The following is an 18166-nucleotide window of genomic DNA, read 5'->3' as shown; positions in this document are numbered from 1 at the left end:
ATCTAGCAAGATGGATGGAAAACTATTTAAAGTTAAATACAGTACACAAAAATATTCAGCATCCTAAATCAACTTGAGTGTAGAGTAAAATATTTAAGAGCCTTTAGTCTGGGAAAAATATGGAAATGTACTGTCTGGAAAAATAACATAATTCCCAATGCATACTTAATAACTAATTTGGATAACAATAACAGAGTTTACTTAGAATTTTAATATAGAATAAACAACTTTGTAATATAATACCATATATTACTGATTTTTTTTTCTTACCATTTTCTTCTATATGAACAATATTGCTCTCAAGCAAACTATCAATGCCTCAGCAACTAATAGTCTTAAACACATGGAATCCTGATTCTGCTGTAGATATTATCACCCCAGGAATCTGGGGATGCCAGTGAAGTTCTTTGACATTTTTTTGTCCTTGATGTTCAAATAACAATTGTTGTGGAATGTCCTGAAAAAAAGAAACATTTATATGTTGAGGTAGTTTATTAAGCTGCATTTAAATATTTTAGCAAAAAAAGTCTTTAATTTCCATTAAACCTCTGGTGATAAGATGATCTGCTTCTGCACTAATATGTCTTTGGCAGCGTGTTATATTGAATACGTATAAAGAAATTTTAGCTAAAATTCACTGTGTCATCAAAGGAAAATCAGATATGTTTCAAGACAAATATAAACTTTTGTTCTTTACTTAGGAGATGAAGTCGGAGCAAGCTAGCATGCGGCTATAAAACTCTTTAGCAAGGTGTCAACAACCATTCCGGTTGTTACCAGTGGTAGCAGGCAGATGCTAAAACCCCTCTCTCATACCTTATTCACTTTGATCTTAGCCAAGGTTAAAGACGAGCGTCTCCTTCCACATACACTAGCTATAGCAAATGAAACTTTTTACTCTTGGGTTTATTCCCATTGATGCATCAGCATTTCGGGGATTTTGTCGTAGATTGGGAGACTTGATTCACATCATGGCTCCCTCCCTTTACATTAGTTAAAGGTGAACAACCGACGCCCCCGGGCTTACCTTACCTTTACCGCCTAGGAGTTAAACTTCCCTGCAGTCTTGGTATCAGAAAACCTCTAGAGCAGATGTCTGCTCTATCTGTGTATGCCGACCCATCAGTATCAACATACAAGCAATAAGTGTCCTAGCGAGCGCTGTTGATTCAACACTTTCAGCCTCGTGTATCACGGGAGCAGTTGCTTTGAGACCGATCTAACGTGGTCAGCTATCAAAAGCTTTATAAGCTATGTCTCGCCAGCCTCAGGCACTCTAGTGAGGTTGCTTTCACTTGGGAGATAAAACCCGACAGACGTAGTCGTACTACGACCTGCAGTCCTAGCCTGGCAGTTTCCCTATCCAAGCAGCTCACATTTGCACTCTAGCTCTTCAGAGCTCCTAGGAAATCTTGACAGTTGTCTCAATGGTGGATGGCACCAAAGATGAAAGGATAGACTATCCTTTCACCTTTTTGCTTAAATGCAAGCTATCTTTCAACACCTCACGACGTGTTAAAAGCTTTTAGCAACCTTGAATTGTGGTGCCAAATGCGAGTTTTAATTTCACCAATAGGTTTGCTTAATGCTTGCCTCGCAACACAATTCAAGCTCATAGCGAGCGTGGATCATGGTACCAAAGAGGAAACCTTTCACCTGGGAGGTTTTGACCCAGGCTCCCATGCGATCCAAGCACGCAGTCACCAAGGATTGCAGCACAAGGGGGACACCTTTCTTTTCACGTGAGATTTTTGCTTGTACTAAAGATCTCTCAATGTCTTGCAATTCAGGGTTGCGATGGGAGTCAACCTTAAAACTAGCCTGAATTTCTGCACCCAAGTGAAAGCTATCCTTTCACCTAGGATTTTTGCTTCAAGCAAGTGACCTCTCAACACCTCGTGATGCAATCTAAGCTCACAGCTAGCCTTGAACACGGTGTCAAAGGTGAAAGCAATCCTTTAACCTGGTTATTGCTTGGAACAAGTCATCTCTCAATACCTCGCAATGCATTTCAAAATTGCAGCACGATCCAGGCTTACAGAAAACCTGGATCATGCAGCTGTGACTGCTCCGAGTTGGGTAGAGATCACAAACCAGGCTTGCACACCTGTGGCAGATTGCAATTCTGTGGGCTCAAGATTTTATTGCTTGTGGCAAGCTCAGCTTTGACTTAAGGGGGCCAGCAGGTAAGCTAATATATGGAGATATAGGACGAAAAGCCAAAATCCTGAAAAAGTTTGTATGACAATGGAGAATCCGTATACAAAATATTTTGTCAAATTCCTCCTACTTTCATAGTTAATTAGTAAAACTAACCCAATAAGCCAAAAAAATGTTATTTTCATTAGTAAAATAAATTTTTGAATATACTTACCCGATAATCATGTAGCTGTCAACTCCGTTGCCCGACAGAATTCTACGGAAGGGATACGCCAGCGATCGCTATACAAGAGGGGGGTGTACTCACAAGCGCCACCTGTGGCCAGGTACTGCAGTACTTCTTGTTGACACCACTTCAATTTTTCCTCGGTCCACTGGTTCTATGGGGAGGAAGGGTGGGTCAATTAAATCATGATTATCGGGTAAGTATATTCAAAAATTTATTTTACTAATGAAAATAACATTTTTCAATATTAAACTTACCCGATAATCATGTAGCTGATTCACACCCAGGGAGGTGGGTGAAAACCAGTGTACATGTATATCAAGAAGCTAAGTATCCCGTATTTCATATTATCAGTTATTCAAAATAACAATGAAATTACAAGTACCTGGTAAGGAAGTCGACTTGAGCCATTACTCTGCCTTAAATAAGTTCGTCTTCCTTACTGAGCGCAGCGTTCCTCTTAGGAGGCTGAACAACTCTAAGGTGCTGAAGTATCAAGGGCTGCAACCCATACTAAAGGACCTCATCACAACCTTTAACCTCGGCGCTTCTCAAGAAAGAATTGACCACCCGCCAAATCAACAAGGATGTGGAAGGCTTCTTAGCCGACCGTACAACCCATAAAAAGTATTCAAGAGAAAGGTTAAAAGGTTATGGGATTATGGGAATGTAGTGGCTGAGCCCTCGCCTACTACTGCATTCGTTGCTACGAATGGTCCCAGGGTGTAGCAGTACTCGTAAAGAGACTGGACATCTTTGAGATAGAATGATGCGAACACTGACTTGCTTCTCCAATAGGTTGCATCCATAACACTCTGCAGAGAATGGCTCTGTTTGAAGGCCACTGAAGTAGCCACAGCTCTCACTTCATGTGTCCTTACCTTCAGCAAAGCAAGGTCTTCTTCCTTCAGATGAGAATGTGCTTCTCTAATCAGAAGCCTGAATAGTAAGAAACTGAGTTCTTAGAACTTGGAAAAGAAGGTTTCTTGATAGCACACCATAAGGCTTCTGATTGTCCTCGTAAAGGTTAAGACCTTTTTAGATAGTACCTAAGAGCTCTAACTGGGCAAAGTACTCTCTCCAGTTCATTCCCCACCAAGTTGGACAGGCTTGGGATCTCGAACGACTTAGGCCAAGGACGTGAAGGAAGCTCGTTTAGCAAAAACCGAGCTGCAAGGAACATGTAGCCGTTTCAGATGTGAAAACAATGATCCTGCTGAAGGTGTGGATCTCACTTACTCTTTTAGCTGTTGTCAAGCACACGAGGAAAAGAGTTTTTAATGTGAGGTCCTAAAAAGAGGCTGATTGGAGAGGTTCAAATCTTGATGACATAAGGAACCTTAGGACCACGTCTAGATTCCAGCCTGGAGTGGACAACCGACGTTCCTTTGAGGTCTCAAAAGACCTAGGGAGGTCCTGTAGATCTTTGTTGGTGGAAAGATCCAAGCCTCTGTGGCGGAAAACCGCTGCCAACATACTTCTGTAACCCTTGATCGTAGGAGCTGAAAGGGACCTTACTTTCCTTAGATATAACAGGAAGTCAGCAATCTGGGTTACAGTGGTACTGGTTGAGGAAACTGCATTGGTCTTGTACCAGCTACGGAAGACTTCCCCTTGAGACTGATAGATTCTGAGAGTGGATGTTCTCCTTGCTTTGGCAATCGCTCTGGCTGCCTCCTTCGAAAAGCCCCTAGCTCTTGAGAGTCTTTCGAAAGTCTGAAGGCAGTCAGACGAAGAGCGTGGAGGTTTGGGTGTACCTTCTTTACGTGAGGTAGACGTAGAAGGTTCACTCCTAGATGAAGAGTCCTGGGAATGTCGACCAGCCATTGCAGTACCTCTAAGAACCATTCTCTCGCAGGCCAGAGCGGAGCCAACCAACGTCAGCCGTGTCCCTTTGCGAGAGGAGAACTTCTGAAGTACCCTGTTGACAATCTTGAACGGCGGGAATGCATACAGGTCGAGATGGAACCAATCCAGCAGAAAAGCATCCACGTGAACTGCTGCTGGGTCTGGAATCGGAGAACAATACAACAGGAGTCTCTAGGTTATCGAGGTAGCGAACAGATCTATGGTTGGCTGACCCCACAGGGCCCAAAGTCTGCTGCAAACATTCTTGTGAAGGGTCTACTCTGTGGGGATGACCTGACCCTTCCGGCTGAGGTGATCTGCCATGACATTCATACCGCCCTGAATGAACCTCGTTACCAGCGTGAGCTTTCGATCTTTAGACCAGATGAGGAGGTCCCTTGCGATCTAGAACAACTTCACGAAAGAGTCCCTCCCTGCTTGAAGATGTAAGCCAGGGCTGTGGTGTTGTCAGAGTCCACCTCCACCACTTTGTTAAGCTGGAGGGACTTGAAGTTTATCAAGGCCAGAAGAACCGCCAACAACTCCTTGCAATTGATGTGAAGTGTCCTTTGTTCCTGATTCCATGTTCCCGAGCATTCCTGTCCGTCCAAAGTCGCACCCCAGCCCGTGTCTGATGCGTCCGAGAGGAGAAGGCGGTCGGGTTTCTGAACAGCCAAAGATAGACTTCCTTGAGAAGAAAGCTGTTCTTACACCACGCGAGAGAAGACCTCCTCTCTTCGGAAACAGGAACTGAGACCGTCTCTAGCGTCATGTCCTTTATCCAGTGAGCAGCTAGATGATACTGAAGGGGGGGAGGTGGAGTCTCCTTAACACGATGAACAGGGCCAGCGATGAAAGTGTCCCTGTTAGACTCATCCACTACCTGACTGAGCATCGGTTCCTTCTCAGCATGCTCTGGATGCATTCTAGGGCTTGGAAGATCCTTGGGGCCGACGGAAAAGCCCGAAAAGCTCGACTCTGAAGATCCATACCCAGGGAGACAATGGTCTGGGATGGGACGAGCTGAGACTCCTCAAAATTGACCAGGAGGCCCAGTTCCTTGGTCAGATCCATAGTCCATCTGAGAATCTCCAGACAGCGACGACTTGAGGGAGCTCTTAAAAGCCAGTCGTCTGACGGAGCCGGACACAAGATCATGGTACTGCTGCACAGTCTGTGAACTGTCAACCATGGGGAAGCGAGGAAGTACAGTGACAACCCGAAGCTGTCTAGACTGTCTGGGTCGTACAGACAACTCCTTATCGGGTTGCTGAGGTTGCCGCACTGCGTCACAACAAGTCACTTCTGCTGGTTGTTGAACGTCTTCCCAGTGACACACTGACTCCGTAAACAAAAAAATCCTCTAACAAGGACTAAGCTTGGACTGCATGTCTTGCAACACAGCTCAAGGTCTATGGGAGCAGGTGTGGTAACAGACGGGGTTAGCGACTGAAGTGGAACCATTACCTTCCCTGGGAGCATGTTATGCTTAAATAAAAGTCCATAGGAGGCTACGCAGCTAAAGGCACCTCTCCAAATGACAGAGTCCTCAAGGGAATATCAGAAGGAGGGAGAAAAGCACTTTCTCATCTACAGGGACCATATCCGAGAAAAGCTAAGTTCTCTCAGTGAGGGTTTCACTGGTGCAAAAGCAGCAGACTAGAAGGCAACGTTATGAAACTGCTTGACAGTCTAGTGAGTTGGCAACAACCAAAGATGTGTGACTGAGAAGCATGCGGTAAGGTATGCAGAGCATGTTGTATGCAGAGCATGCTGTATGCAGAGCATGCTGTATGTAGAGCATGCTGTAAGGTAAGCAGAGCGTGTTGCATGGCGTGTAACATTTCTCAGAAATTCCATGACCAGTGCTAGAGTGAGTAATATCGCATTACCGTCCATTGAAAGTGCCCGTGCCGAGGGAATTGATTTAGACTGTTTTGTTGATGAATTTGATAGCCGGCATGATAATCGTAGAATTAAGCTACACTAAATGTACTATAATCTACTTCACCTCAGGAAAGGGAAACTCGCCCTGTTGGCAACACTGCATTACTTCATGCATGCTTGCATGGGGTTTAATATCAACATAATATTACCTTACATTCATAACTCATGATTCATTTTTGTTTAGAAGATATTTTTGCCATATTTTGCGATTGTTAAAAATATATTGCAAGGAATACATATATATTTTTATATAAGTAATACAAATAACCTCCATTATCATAATGTTTGTGTAGGCATACATGTATATGATTACAAATGCAAGTTATGAAAGTAATGAGGTGTTATTATTGTCATTTGTTATTCCCAAGTTGAATGGGAAGAAGCTCAAGTTGTAGGAAAAAGTGGCAGATGCATGCGTTGAGGTGGCTGACTCATAGCATGAGGTTGCTGCCTCAAGAGTTGCGCTTGCTGTAAGGGTTGCGGATGCGCAGTAGCAGGTTCCTGAGGAACGAGTTAAGGTTCCTGAGGTGTGAGCTGCGAGAGTTGAGGTAGCGGCTGCGCAGAACGCAGTTCTTGTCTCGCGAGTTGAGGTTCCTGAGGTGCTAGCCTAAGGAGTTGAGACTCTTGCCTTGAGGAGGGTTGAGGTCGCTGCAGCGAGTGCTGAGGTGGCTGCCTCATTGATGGAAGAGGTTGTCGTACCTCAAGAGATTGTTGCCTCGCTGGTGGAACCGCAAGCGGAAGCGGAGGAAGTAAGGCATAAGACTCCTGCTCCCATTGCTGAGGTTGCCTTAAGGAAGGTTAAGGTTGCTGCACAACGCTGGTAACTGGCAACTCAGAACGCGGTAAGGTAGACTGAGGAACCTCAACTTCGTACGCCTGGCAGACTGGACTGCGGTGAGGCGGAGCTCTCGCAGGAGGAGGCGGAGGTTGCTGCACACCTGTAACCTTCTCAGCCTGAAACTCACGCATTAAGACCGCAAGCTGCGACTGCATGGACTGCAGCAAAGTCGTCTTGGGATCAACAGACGATAAGGTCTGTTGAGGCAAAGCTTTAATAGAAGATGAGGTCTGTTGAGGCATCGCCTTACCTCTCTTAGGAGGTGTGCAGTCACCTGATGACTGAGGAGAGTCAGAGCTAACCCAAAGACTGCATCCGGGTTGTTGAACTCTAACTTCGTACGTCTGGCATAGGTCTGGACTTTACGTTTAAGAGGTCTTGAGACCTGAGACCAGCGTTTTCTCCCCGAAATTTCTTCTGCAGACGAGCAAAAAAAAGGGCTCAATCGTCTGCGGGTGGGAGTGACGGTCTCTGTAAGACACGCCCGCAACCACCGAGGATACTTCTGTGCGCCGATCAAGGCCTGCCGAACCCTTTTGCCCTTCGACATTGCTTCTCCCCTGGGCTTGGGAGCTTGCAAGAGGTCCCGGACTGGGAGGACGACTGGCACGCACAGAAGTACCCTCACGCACAACACTGACACACTTTGCGCTAATCACTTATCACTTTTGATTTTCTGTTTGCACTTATTTCACTGAACTCGAAACTTTAAGTGGTTTGTACCTGAAACACGCAATTCTATCCTTTCTCAAAAGTTAGTAATTGCGAAAACAGAATTACAATGTAACAGAAAAATCTAATGCAAGATAAATAATTCAGTGGCTGGAAAGAGACTAAACACTAGATCAAATAAACTACGTTTAAAATCTCTCACCGCATAAAGCTTGAGAACAAGAAAAAACTCTAGAAACGTTTACCTTCTTCCCCTAAAGAGACTAGGGAGAAGAGCAAAAACGATAACAACGTTAGTCGCTTGAACGAAACGTTTATCCTCCTCTTTCTCCCTCCGTCTCTATCTCTCTCTCTCTCTCTCTCTCTCTTGACTTAGAACCTGAGAGAAGAGCCCAATCATATATATCGTTAAAACATATTATTGTTAAAGGAAAAAACTGAAATATTTCCCAAAATGAAAAGTTCCTTTATTAGAATTAAAACCATTAAGTTAAGAAAGAATGAACAAAACGCTAGACACGGTTACTCTTACTGCAACGTGACACCGTGAAAATTCTCTCTCTATCGTAACGATAGAGCGCAAGTTGAACGTTCTGAACGTCAACAACTGCAGAGACAAAACAAAACGTTAGTTCAACTTTGAAAACAGTACGAGACTATCAAAGAAATTCTTTCAAAAACATTAAAATAGCATAATATGTTAACAGGTAAAACCGAAATGACGGGCTCAATGTTAATTAACTTCGGTACCAAGAAAAGACCGCTTACTATTAGGAAAGGTCGAATATAAACAAATATAAAAATTAATTTTAATAAGTTTATAATAAAAGGAAGTTAATCGAAGAGGCCTATAAAAGGCGGAGAGATATAAAATAAATCTATAACTTTTGTTAAGCAAAATTAAGAAAGAGAGTCTATACTCTCTTAGACACCAACACTTCCGTCTAAGGGAAGGGTCGGCCATTTAAAGGTGAAAGAGAGTTCATACTCTCTTCGTCACCATAATTAATCAAATTAATTCCAAAAGTTAGCTAAGCTAATAATAAAACTTCCTGAATAGCGAAAGCTGAAATCTTAGAGCAATACTTCACCAAAAACCGTGAACAAGACTCCAAAATTATAAGCGTATCCATGAACGTCTTGCCGGAAGCACGACAGAGGAAAAATTGAAGTGGTGTCAACAAGAAGTACTGCAGTACCTGGCCACAGGTGGCGCTTGTGAGTACACCCCCCTCTTGTATAGCGATCGCTGGCGTATCCCTTCCGTAGAATTCTGTCGGGCAACGGAGTTGACAGCTACATGATTATCGGGTAAGTTTAATATTGAAAATTCATCCATACAAGAAAATGCAGCATTTCTTCTGTTATCATAAATTTTGATAATTATTACATTTTATTATAAAACAAATTGTGAGCAATGGCATCTGTATAGATTCCATGAGTTATTAGACAGGAAGTTATGATCATTACACCCTTCAGTGCTAGCACAAACCTCAGAGAAAATACAAGTTTGAGTTTGACCTCTGACATTCGCTAGCTTTTACGTCTGTTTTTCTTGTTTTCGGCAAGAATTTCATCATGCCAAAGAGGAAAAGACAATCTAAACATCTTGTTAACATATGGAAGAAGAAAATTCGCTCTAATTAGAGTTTAGAAGTGGGGAATATCGGTGATATTAATGGAGTTAGTGACGGAGAGAGACAATCTTAACACAAGTCTTCAATTGGAAAGGGGTTGCTATTTCCTCCTCGGTAGAACTCTCCATACTCATGAGGAGTTTGAACAGGCTTGCCCTCAGTTTGAAATGAAGCCACGTTCGTGTAACATTGTCCATTCTAAAAAAGGATCCCTTACAAGTTGCATCGAGCTTCAAACAGCGATCAAACTCGGAAATCAGTTTCTTCTCACTTTAACCTCTACTATGGGGTTAGTGAGATGCATGGTCTCCCCTGTGACATTGCCATATTCTTTGGTACTTTTCAGCTTCATCCCCAAATTCACTTACAGCCTCAAATTCCAAACCGATGATCCTGATCGGCTGCTTTTGTGTCTTGTAAGAGGGCTGAGGCACTACAGAAACAAACTCGAGGAGCTCACCCATGAATCAAGCACTTGCTTGTCAGCACAGGCAGTGAAGAAGAGGGTGACAAGGTACACCACCTTGTGGATCAGGCAGGTCATCATCTGTGACAGATCCTTCCCCCTTGTCGACAGTAAAAGATATGACATGACATCAGGAGCATCAGTAGGTCCCTAATGTTCATGAACATTCAGTCTGAGAGGTATTAGGTTCATCCTAACTCCCAGAGTAATCTACACTGATGATTAGTGATCTGATCAGGCTAGACAGAGGAAAGGCATGCGTTGGAAGGCATCTTCAAACATGACGCATAGGTCTGGAAGAGGGGAGCAAAACACGCGGAACTACCCATTTAACCGTCACGGAGATCCCCACAATGCAAGAAGCCCATCCACTACAAAGGTATGTAGGGACCACTTAGACCATACAACCTACTGACTGACTGTGTCTACTAGTACATTCCCCTTACCAGAAATGTACCTTCCTGACATCCATTGTGTGGCATGCGCTGCCCAAATGTACATTCACTTTGTCAACTTGCAGAGGACACGAGACTATGGCCCCCTACTTGTTGACACAAGCCCCTGAGAGGGTGTTGTTGCTAATTAACACTACCGAGTCCCTCCTCAAACATACCTGGAATCCTCGCACCACTAGAAATGCTGCGAGTATTTCAAGGATGTTGATGTACAGGTTTTTTTTTCTGACCCCACCCCTAATATGACCAGGTTGTTCAAGTGTGTGCACCACCCATCCTAAGATGAGTTGCATGTCCAGAGGCAGAGTGAACTGGTACTTTCTAGGTGAAGTTTTCCTCGTTTAGCCAACAGGTAAAGTTGCCCCAAGCCTCCTGTCCCACAGAACTGGAAGGAAAATGATATTCCTGGAGGATGATCAGTGACCCTTTGAACACCAATGAAGAGATCTCTGATAGAGGGACCCGTGAGGAAAGAGCGTCTCCAGCAAGGTAATGTTGCTCTATCTCCTTGAGCTTGCAATTTAGTCATCTGACGGAAAGATTCTCGCTGCTGTAGTGCTTGGGTATGAGAGTTGACCTCTCGATTTATCATAATTCCCAAATCATGACAAGAGGTGAGAAGTTGACCCAGTGGCAACTACCCCATGGAAGAGGCCAGGATCAGCCAATCGTCCAGATACATACATAGATTTTTGGGCTCGGCCATGTCATCCTGATGGAAGGTTCCTTTAGGTAGCTTTCTAAGGGATATTGGTTTCAGTGGTACTCCCGGAGAATTAACCATAGGTCTCCAGAATTCTAACTCCTGGCGCGAGTACTGTATCCTTAATATAGCTTTAAGGATACCGCATAAAATCAGGTAGCGTATTTTCAGTTACGACACATAGCAATCATCACCCCGAATAGATTTAACTCTTTGAGGGGGAAGAGTGGCGAATGAAAGGGAAGTCGTTATCAAGGTATCCGGTGGACCTCCTCTCCATACTACTACAAGCCATCATTCCTAACTTGCATTTAAGCTGAAATAGCCTCAGATAGAGTAGTTTCGGGTGGGGTCATTTAAGAAAGAAGGGTGGGTCAATCAGGACGACATGGCTATCTCACCCAAAAATAGATTTTTCGCTTTGCTCAAAATCCGTTTTTTGGGCTCGGCCATGTCGTCCTGATGGAAGCTAACCAGAGAATTAACTTGAAAGTACTATATCTGTGAGTTTGTATAAGTGCCTTTACTTTGAATGAGTTCCTTATATGGTCTGCTAGATCCGTATATATGACATTACCGTTATTTGTCATATCCACCAAGCTTGGAACTAGCTTAGGGCTTCCTGCCCCCTGCAGGAAAAGTGTCGACTTTGACTATAAGGATTCAAAGTTTGTATATGACCTAGTTATATTTTCTATTTCATTTTTAGAGAAAATCAGCCATGATGTACTTTTACTTCTTACTTTAGTCTCTCCATGAGATTAACTAATTTAGCGTTACATATCATCATAAATTCAAATCTCTCATTACCTAAACTACGTACATATTATGGATGTGAGAAGCTTTCAAGCAATAGAAAATAATCTTTCCACAGAAGCTGATGTAGCTGGAATGGCTAAGTATTTTTTGCAAGTACATTTAAGATTGGAAACTCACTCTGCTTGGTCTTCCAGTAGCCAAGGGGTTCAATGTCATCTTGTATACATGGTTGACTGAGATAGAATGAAACCTGGTTTTCAATGGTTTGTTGTTTGTGTAAAAGACTGGTTTGCCTAGGCAAAGAATTTGTTCCTTTCGATTGGTAGCAGTTCGATAGTTGAAGCATCCATGGTAGGTGTATTAGATGTAGGTCACACTGCATGCTGTATTGCGTTTATTAACCAGAATGTCTTGGACTTCATTGTAATAGCACCAATCCAGCTTGTAATGTGGATTTAAGAACTAGTTAGTTGGAAAGCCTCCATCGACTCAAAGTATCCATACACGTCACATGTTCAATATTGACAAGTCTCTATAGCCTAATTCTATCTCTATAAAGATATATTTATTCATAACATGTTATGCTCAAGAATTAGAGGTTTAACTCTTGTTATTTATCCTTAACCTCCTCAACACTGCTACATATATGTGTACATGTTTTACCATATAGTAAGAAAGAGAAGGAACGTACAAGTCTAAGTAATTTTTTGTTCTTAACCAAGCAAAGCCGTTTTTATACATTGGAAGGGGTTTAAGGCAATATATTGTTTACCAGAGTTACTGGACCTCCACCCACTTTTCATTTCCACCAATAAATATCTGATAGACGTTGTGACTTCATCTTCATATAAGGTATGGGGAGGGCTTTATTGAATACTGTATTTAGCCAATGTTCCTCAGGCAGTAATTCGTGAAGGATTATCACAGTTTTGTGAGTAATTATTGTGAATTCAAATTCTAAATGATTTTCTATTGTTTTTTGTCCTATTTCACATATTTTTTGTTGTTGCACAGGTGATGATAGTGCTTCTGAATTAGGGTCTGAATATCTGCCAATTATCTCAGATGACGATTACAGTGGTAGTGATGATAGTTACCTATATTATTATGATTTTTGCTATTATTATTATCATTATTGGCTTGAAGTGAATGTTGATATACTGGGAATCGAAGGGGGTTCTCAAGCATTAGTAAAGGGGTTAATGAGATGTTATGTAAAAGTCTACTTTATAACACACAGGATTAGTTTTACATATAAGGATGTACCAATTCATTCATATTACATCGCAGCATTTTAGCATCAATTCATCTCAATATTTTGGTATCAATTTCAATTATTTTGAAGTTTCTTTTTTTCAATCCTGCTTCCTGCATTTTTAGCATCAATTCCACTTCAATCCATAATTGACCCCACCATAGACACAACAAGCATCCCCTTACTCTCAACAGAAGGAGAGGGGGAAAGCTGCCATCAACATTTCCCTCTGACTGCATTCTCCCCCAACCCCCTTCCAGGAGGACCAGGTTGGGTGGCTCAAAACAGCTATGCATGCACAGCTTGCAGACAGTCATAACTGAGGCCTTGGAAAAATCTGAGAGGCCTTCCTTGTAACCGATCCCATAGGTATGGCTGAACTCGAGAGTTTTGCCGCAGCTCATTTTGAAAGGCCCTGAAGACTATGCACTGAATCAGGTAATTCTGTAAAGCAGTTCCGCACCACTGCCTGCAGGTGACTCCTCAGAAGGAGAGAAGTTGCTGGCATCACTGATGAATTCTGAAGCAACAGAGCTACCTCTGGGCCAACTTGTTTTGAGAGGTGGAAGACAGAAGCAATCCTTCTCTTCATACCCCAGTTAGTCCAATGGTTTGCAGACTGGTGTGCAAGGAAGGTCTTCTCTCCCACCAGACTCTTTTAACTCCACGGTTGATAGCTCCACTGACTTGAAGTACGTTATTGCACCTGATCAATGGTTTAGCCAAGAGAAAGCCTGAAGGGATGCCATGGCAGATGATTTTATGACTGCCAACACAAAGACAGAAGGACGTGCCTTCTACCTTGTCTATGCAAGCATCGGTGTTTGAACCTGAGGAGATGAGGGCGCAAGTTCTGAAGCATAAAACCTTTTTAACCTTAGTAGGGGGGAGGGGAATCTTGTTTGACAAGCTGAAAGTTTGAGTTCTCAAATCGACAAATCTGGTTGTCAACTCAATCCAGGGCCAAATTAGCCAGATCTGACCAGGCCAGAACCAGGAAAAGCCTTGACCTTTGAGGGCCACCATAGTGCTGTTCAATGTCTGAGGTTCTCCCTTCAGGCAGAGTCAAGGTCGCCATCGACACCAGTCCTAGGTGCGGTATCCCAGGGGCACACAAATCCTAGGTACCTTCATACTGAGCCAAGGTTGAGGGTAAGCAGGTTGTTCAGGAGATCCAATAACTCACCAATATGATCACTCTGTTCCAAGGACAGAACCAGCAACATAATCAAGGGCTGAAGAAGGCCCCCAACAGCTGACAACTACATGGGAAGAATCTGTGCCACCAATCATGGGAGAGAAGGAAGAAGTAACTTGTACTCTTCCTATAGCTGATTGGGGTGTGGCAAAGAGGGGAGGAAGTAACTCGTACTCTTCCTATAGCTGATTTGGGGAACAGAAAGTGCAGAGCTGTACACTCCTGGTCATCCCCCCCCCCCCCACATGGTCCCATACCACAGAGAGATAGAGAGAGAGAGAGAGAGAGAGAGGGAGAGAGAGTGCATGTGTGTGTTGCAACCCCTCAGGGGTGTTGTCCACCCAGCCCCAAAAATTCAAAGAAGAGGACAAGCAAGAAGACTGGACACATTTCTTCCTCTTTCCAACCTTCACCTGAGGCTCTGCAGGCAGAGGGTCTGAGCAACCAACAACTACGGCATTCATCCCGAGAGGAAAAGCCACACAGGTTACTCCAACAGCAACCACAACACTGGGGAACACTGTCATAGAGGAGGTGGTAGGTATACTCACAGGGGCATCCAACAAATTATTACTATAATGATTAATGAATTAGCTAAGCTACAACCCAAGTTGAAAAAGCAGGATGATACAAGCCCAAAGGCTCCATCAGGGATAAATAGCCCAGTGAGGAAAGAAAATGAGGAGGCAGATAGAAGTGTGTTAGTGTACCCTCAAGCAAGAGAACGCTAACCCAAGAGAGTATAAAATTATGATACAGAGACTATGGCATTACCAAAGGCTAGAAAATGGTTAACTTATGGAGTGTCCTCGTAAAAGAGCTTCTTACCATACAGTCTTCTACCCATACTGAGTGGAAAGCAGCCACTGAACAATTACAATGCAGTAGTTGACCCTTTGAGTGAAGAATTTCTTTTAGTTATATAAGTGTTGCCATGTGTATGAGGAAAGGGAAGAATGTGTAAAGAATAAGTCAGACTTTGGCGAATGTGTAGGCAAAGAAAAATGAGCCATAACCAGAAAAGGATCCAATGTAGTATCTAGCCACCCAATAACAATCTATTACAGTAGTAGTATCTCAATGGGTGGCTGGTCCCCTGGGCAACCTGACTACAGACAGACAGAAGCAGCCGGTTTTACGGGCTCCTTGGACACATGGGTCAGGGTGATAGGCACAGAGTTACGGATGGCATATACATGGGGTGACACCTGGCACTAGGCCAACATACCCTTTCATCCGAGGAGCCAATGCATGCCCAACTTTAAGCACTACTAGTAACGGAGGTTTATTCTCCCTCTCTGTGATAGAATTAAAATAGAATAAGTTACCCTAGAGAAATATTAACCATAATCATGATCAGCTCAATAAAATGAATACCAATTAAGGCTGTTGTAGAGGATTATACATACCATATCCTCTTCTGCTTTTACATCAGGGTCTCGTTCCACTGAGAGATCCCATTGAAGTATTTGATTGTCTTCACTTCCACTGGCAAATACAGATGGATCTTGTGGATGCCATTCCACAGTTGTTATTGGTCCAGTATGGTGCTTAAGTTTAGCCACTGCATTACTTCCCTGAAATATGAAAGTGCTTAATAGAATAAAGAAAAAAACGAAGTGAAAGAGAACAAAGATTTAAAGATACAGTGGTATGTAGCTAGGTTATGAAATAATGCAAAACAATAGCAATATTATCAACTAGATTTGAAATTACAGAAAATCAACAGACATTACAACTTTACCTGGATTTGCCTTAAGTCCCAGATTTTCACAAAACCATCATCACCACCAGAAACTATGAATGGATCGTTCCGGTTCCAATGGATAACATTGACATCACTAATATGAGCATCAGAAACTGTTATCATGCAGGCCTTTTTTTGTGGAGCTCTATCATCCCATATCCTTATGCTGCCAATGAAAAAAGTACTGTACAGTATATGAAATATTTCCACAAAAAAGGTTTCATCCCAAATGTTTTTATTGAAAATAAGAAAATAAATATAGTGAAGTATCATTGTGCTTTGACTTTTTCAAGTGTCCTGAAGGATCAAAATTCTTTGCTAAACTTTAAATGTACAACAGTTTTAACACCTTCATAATGATGGCATACACTGTAGGTAAACATGCCAGATATAAGGGTGTATGTTGCATGACCATAAACTAAACCTAAGTATATTTTACTAAAAATTCTCATTCACATGATTTTTGCCTCTCCTTTCTTCAGCCAACCAACAAAGCCTAAGATTCTATCATTTACTCCTGATTGTCTAAGGGTTATTTTAGTGTGTTTTTGTTACCATGTTACAATCACACAACCCCTTTTAGCCAATGGTGACATTCTCTAAATGAGGCATCTTCCTCTCATACCGACACCCCTCCGAGACGTAGCTATCCTTGCATCTCATCCCACCACCAACTGAGACACTTAAGATTGTAGTCTTTTTATGTGATCATATAAGCCTAAGGCCTATTCTAGTGTAGTTTTATGTTGACATATATGATCAAATCAAACGAGGAGCATTCCCTTAAGTTAAACATAGCCGTGTTGTTAAATATCCCCCGTCTCAGGCACTCGCCCACATCGCTGGCCATGCAAGTCATCGAGAGGTGAAGTTACGGTCGAATTTCATTACAAAATAATACCGGAATCTAAAATTCCACTAAATTATCTCCATACTATAAATAATTACCTGAAAATATCTCAATACTTATAAAACTTCCATTATTTTGTTATAAATTTCAAATTCCACCATCATTTACTTTCCAGATATTATGAAATTTCATCAATATTGGTAACATTGATCAGATTTGTAACCCTGATAGACATGATACGGACAAGATTTTTTCTTGTTTCCTTTTTTTATTTTCTCAACTATTATAGTTATTGACATTCATGACAATTAACATTAAATTCAATGCAGTATTTTATAGAAAAAAAAAGGACAATTTTGGAAGTAATTTGTATTTTTCCTAATCATACAAACCTGCTCTTTATTGGGGATATACTTTCGGCAAATCTGAAACTAGTAGTAAGACATTTTAGAGAGGTGTAACTACACCACCCCTAGTTGGGGGGGGGGGGGGGTGTTAGAGATAGCGGTAGGGGGGTAGCGGGGTAACCGGCTATTCTGCTCATACAAACCTGTGTTCTATCGTCACTTTTACTTGCAGGCAGGATAAGTGATGGCATGGCAGGCCTATATGTATAAAGAGCTACAGGTTTGTATGGTTAGGAAAAATACAAATTACTTCCAAATTTGTCATTTATTCCGACAACAGAATACAATCCTTACACTGTTTATTAGGGAAGACTCACCCTTTAGGTGGGTGGAAGTCCGAACCAACTGGCTGGTTTTTTACCAGGGGTTTTCCCATAATTAACAGGTAGAAAACTTGACACCTCACTAAATTCTGTGCAAACCACAGTTAGCAGTCTGAGCAATGTGTGAAAATAGCAGTGGGACTAGTTTACGTATAAATTCTCAGACACGTACGAATCTTTGAATCAACCACAGACGTTTCCTCGCTGGGGGTATGGGGATGCAATAAGTATACACATCTTATACCAGGTTACACGAGGGAAATGGTTTTACCTGCAGACAGCAGAGACCAGCTTGCTGAGCACCATGGGTGCTGTTTCCCAAAAGAGGGGAAGATGAAAGAAGAGAGCCAGTCATTCTTATCATCCATCCCAGACTAAACCCAGGGAAAACTCTTCCCTCCACCATCTACTACTTGTCCATCAAGGAGCCTGAGGTGTTTAAACCATTTATTGTGTAGCCACTATAGGGCCAACATAGAACGTCTCCGTATTCCTATGGCTCACGTCTTGCAGGAAGTGGGCGGTATAGGTCGTTTGAAGCTTCCACACGCCCGCTTGTTGGACCTGCAACAAAATAGCTCTTCTTAAACGCTAGTTACATACTCATGTCCCTAACGTCATGAGCTCTAGGTCTCCTCAGCTGAGGAGAAGGATCAGGATTCAAGGCCCGACCTG

The 18166-nt window shown here is 42.6% G+C and overlaps 1 protein-coding gene across 1 annotated transcript in view; it reads right to left on the bottom strand.

Annotated features, from left to right (window-relative positions):
• Window positions 1-196: 196 nt before the first annotated feature.
• l(2)09851 (WD repeat-containing protein 1 l(2)09851) overlaps window positions 197-18166 on the bottom strand; it is a 98758-nt gene continuing 80788 nt past the window's right edge. The window contains exons 6-8 of the mRNA XM_068362680.1: window positions 15909-16077; window positions 15574-15741; window positions 197-457 (exon numbers count right to left, since the gene is read on the bottom strand). Coding sequence (XP_068218781.1) covers window positions 320-457; window positions 15574-15741; window positions 15909-16077 — 475 coding nt within the window. The 3' untranslated portion in view covers window positions 197-319. The remainder of the gene's footprint in view (window positions 458-15573; window positions 15742-15908; window positions 16078-18166) is intronic.

Source organism: Palaemon carinicauda, chromosome 39 (assembly GCF_036898095.1).
Source record: "Palaemon carinicauda isolate YSFRI2023 chromosome 39, ASM3689809v2, whole genome shotgun sequence".
NCBI classification, from domain to species: domain Eukaryota; kingdom Metazoa; phylum Arthropoda; class Malacostraca; order Decapoda; family Palaemonidae; genus Palaemon; species Palaemon carinicauda.
The sequence above is the reverse complement of the archived record's forward strand: the minus strand, read 5'-3'. Positions and strand labels throughout refer to the sequence as shown.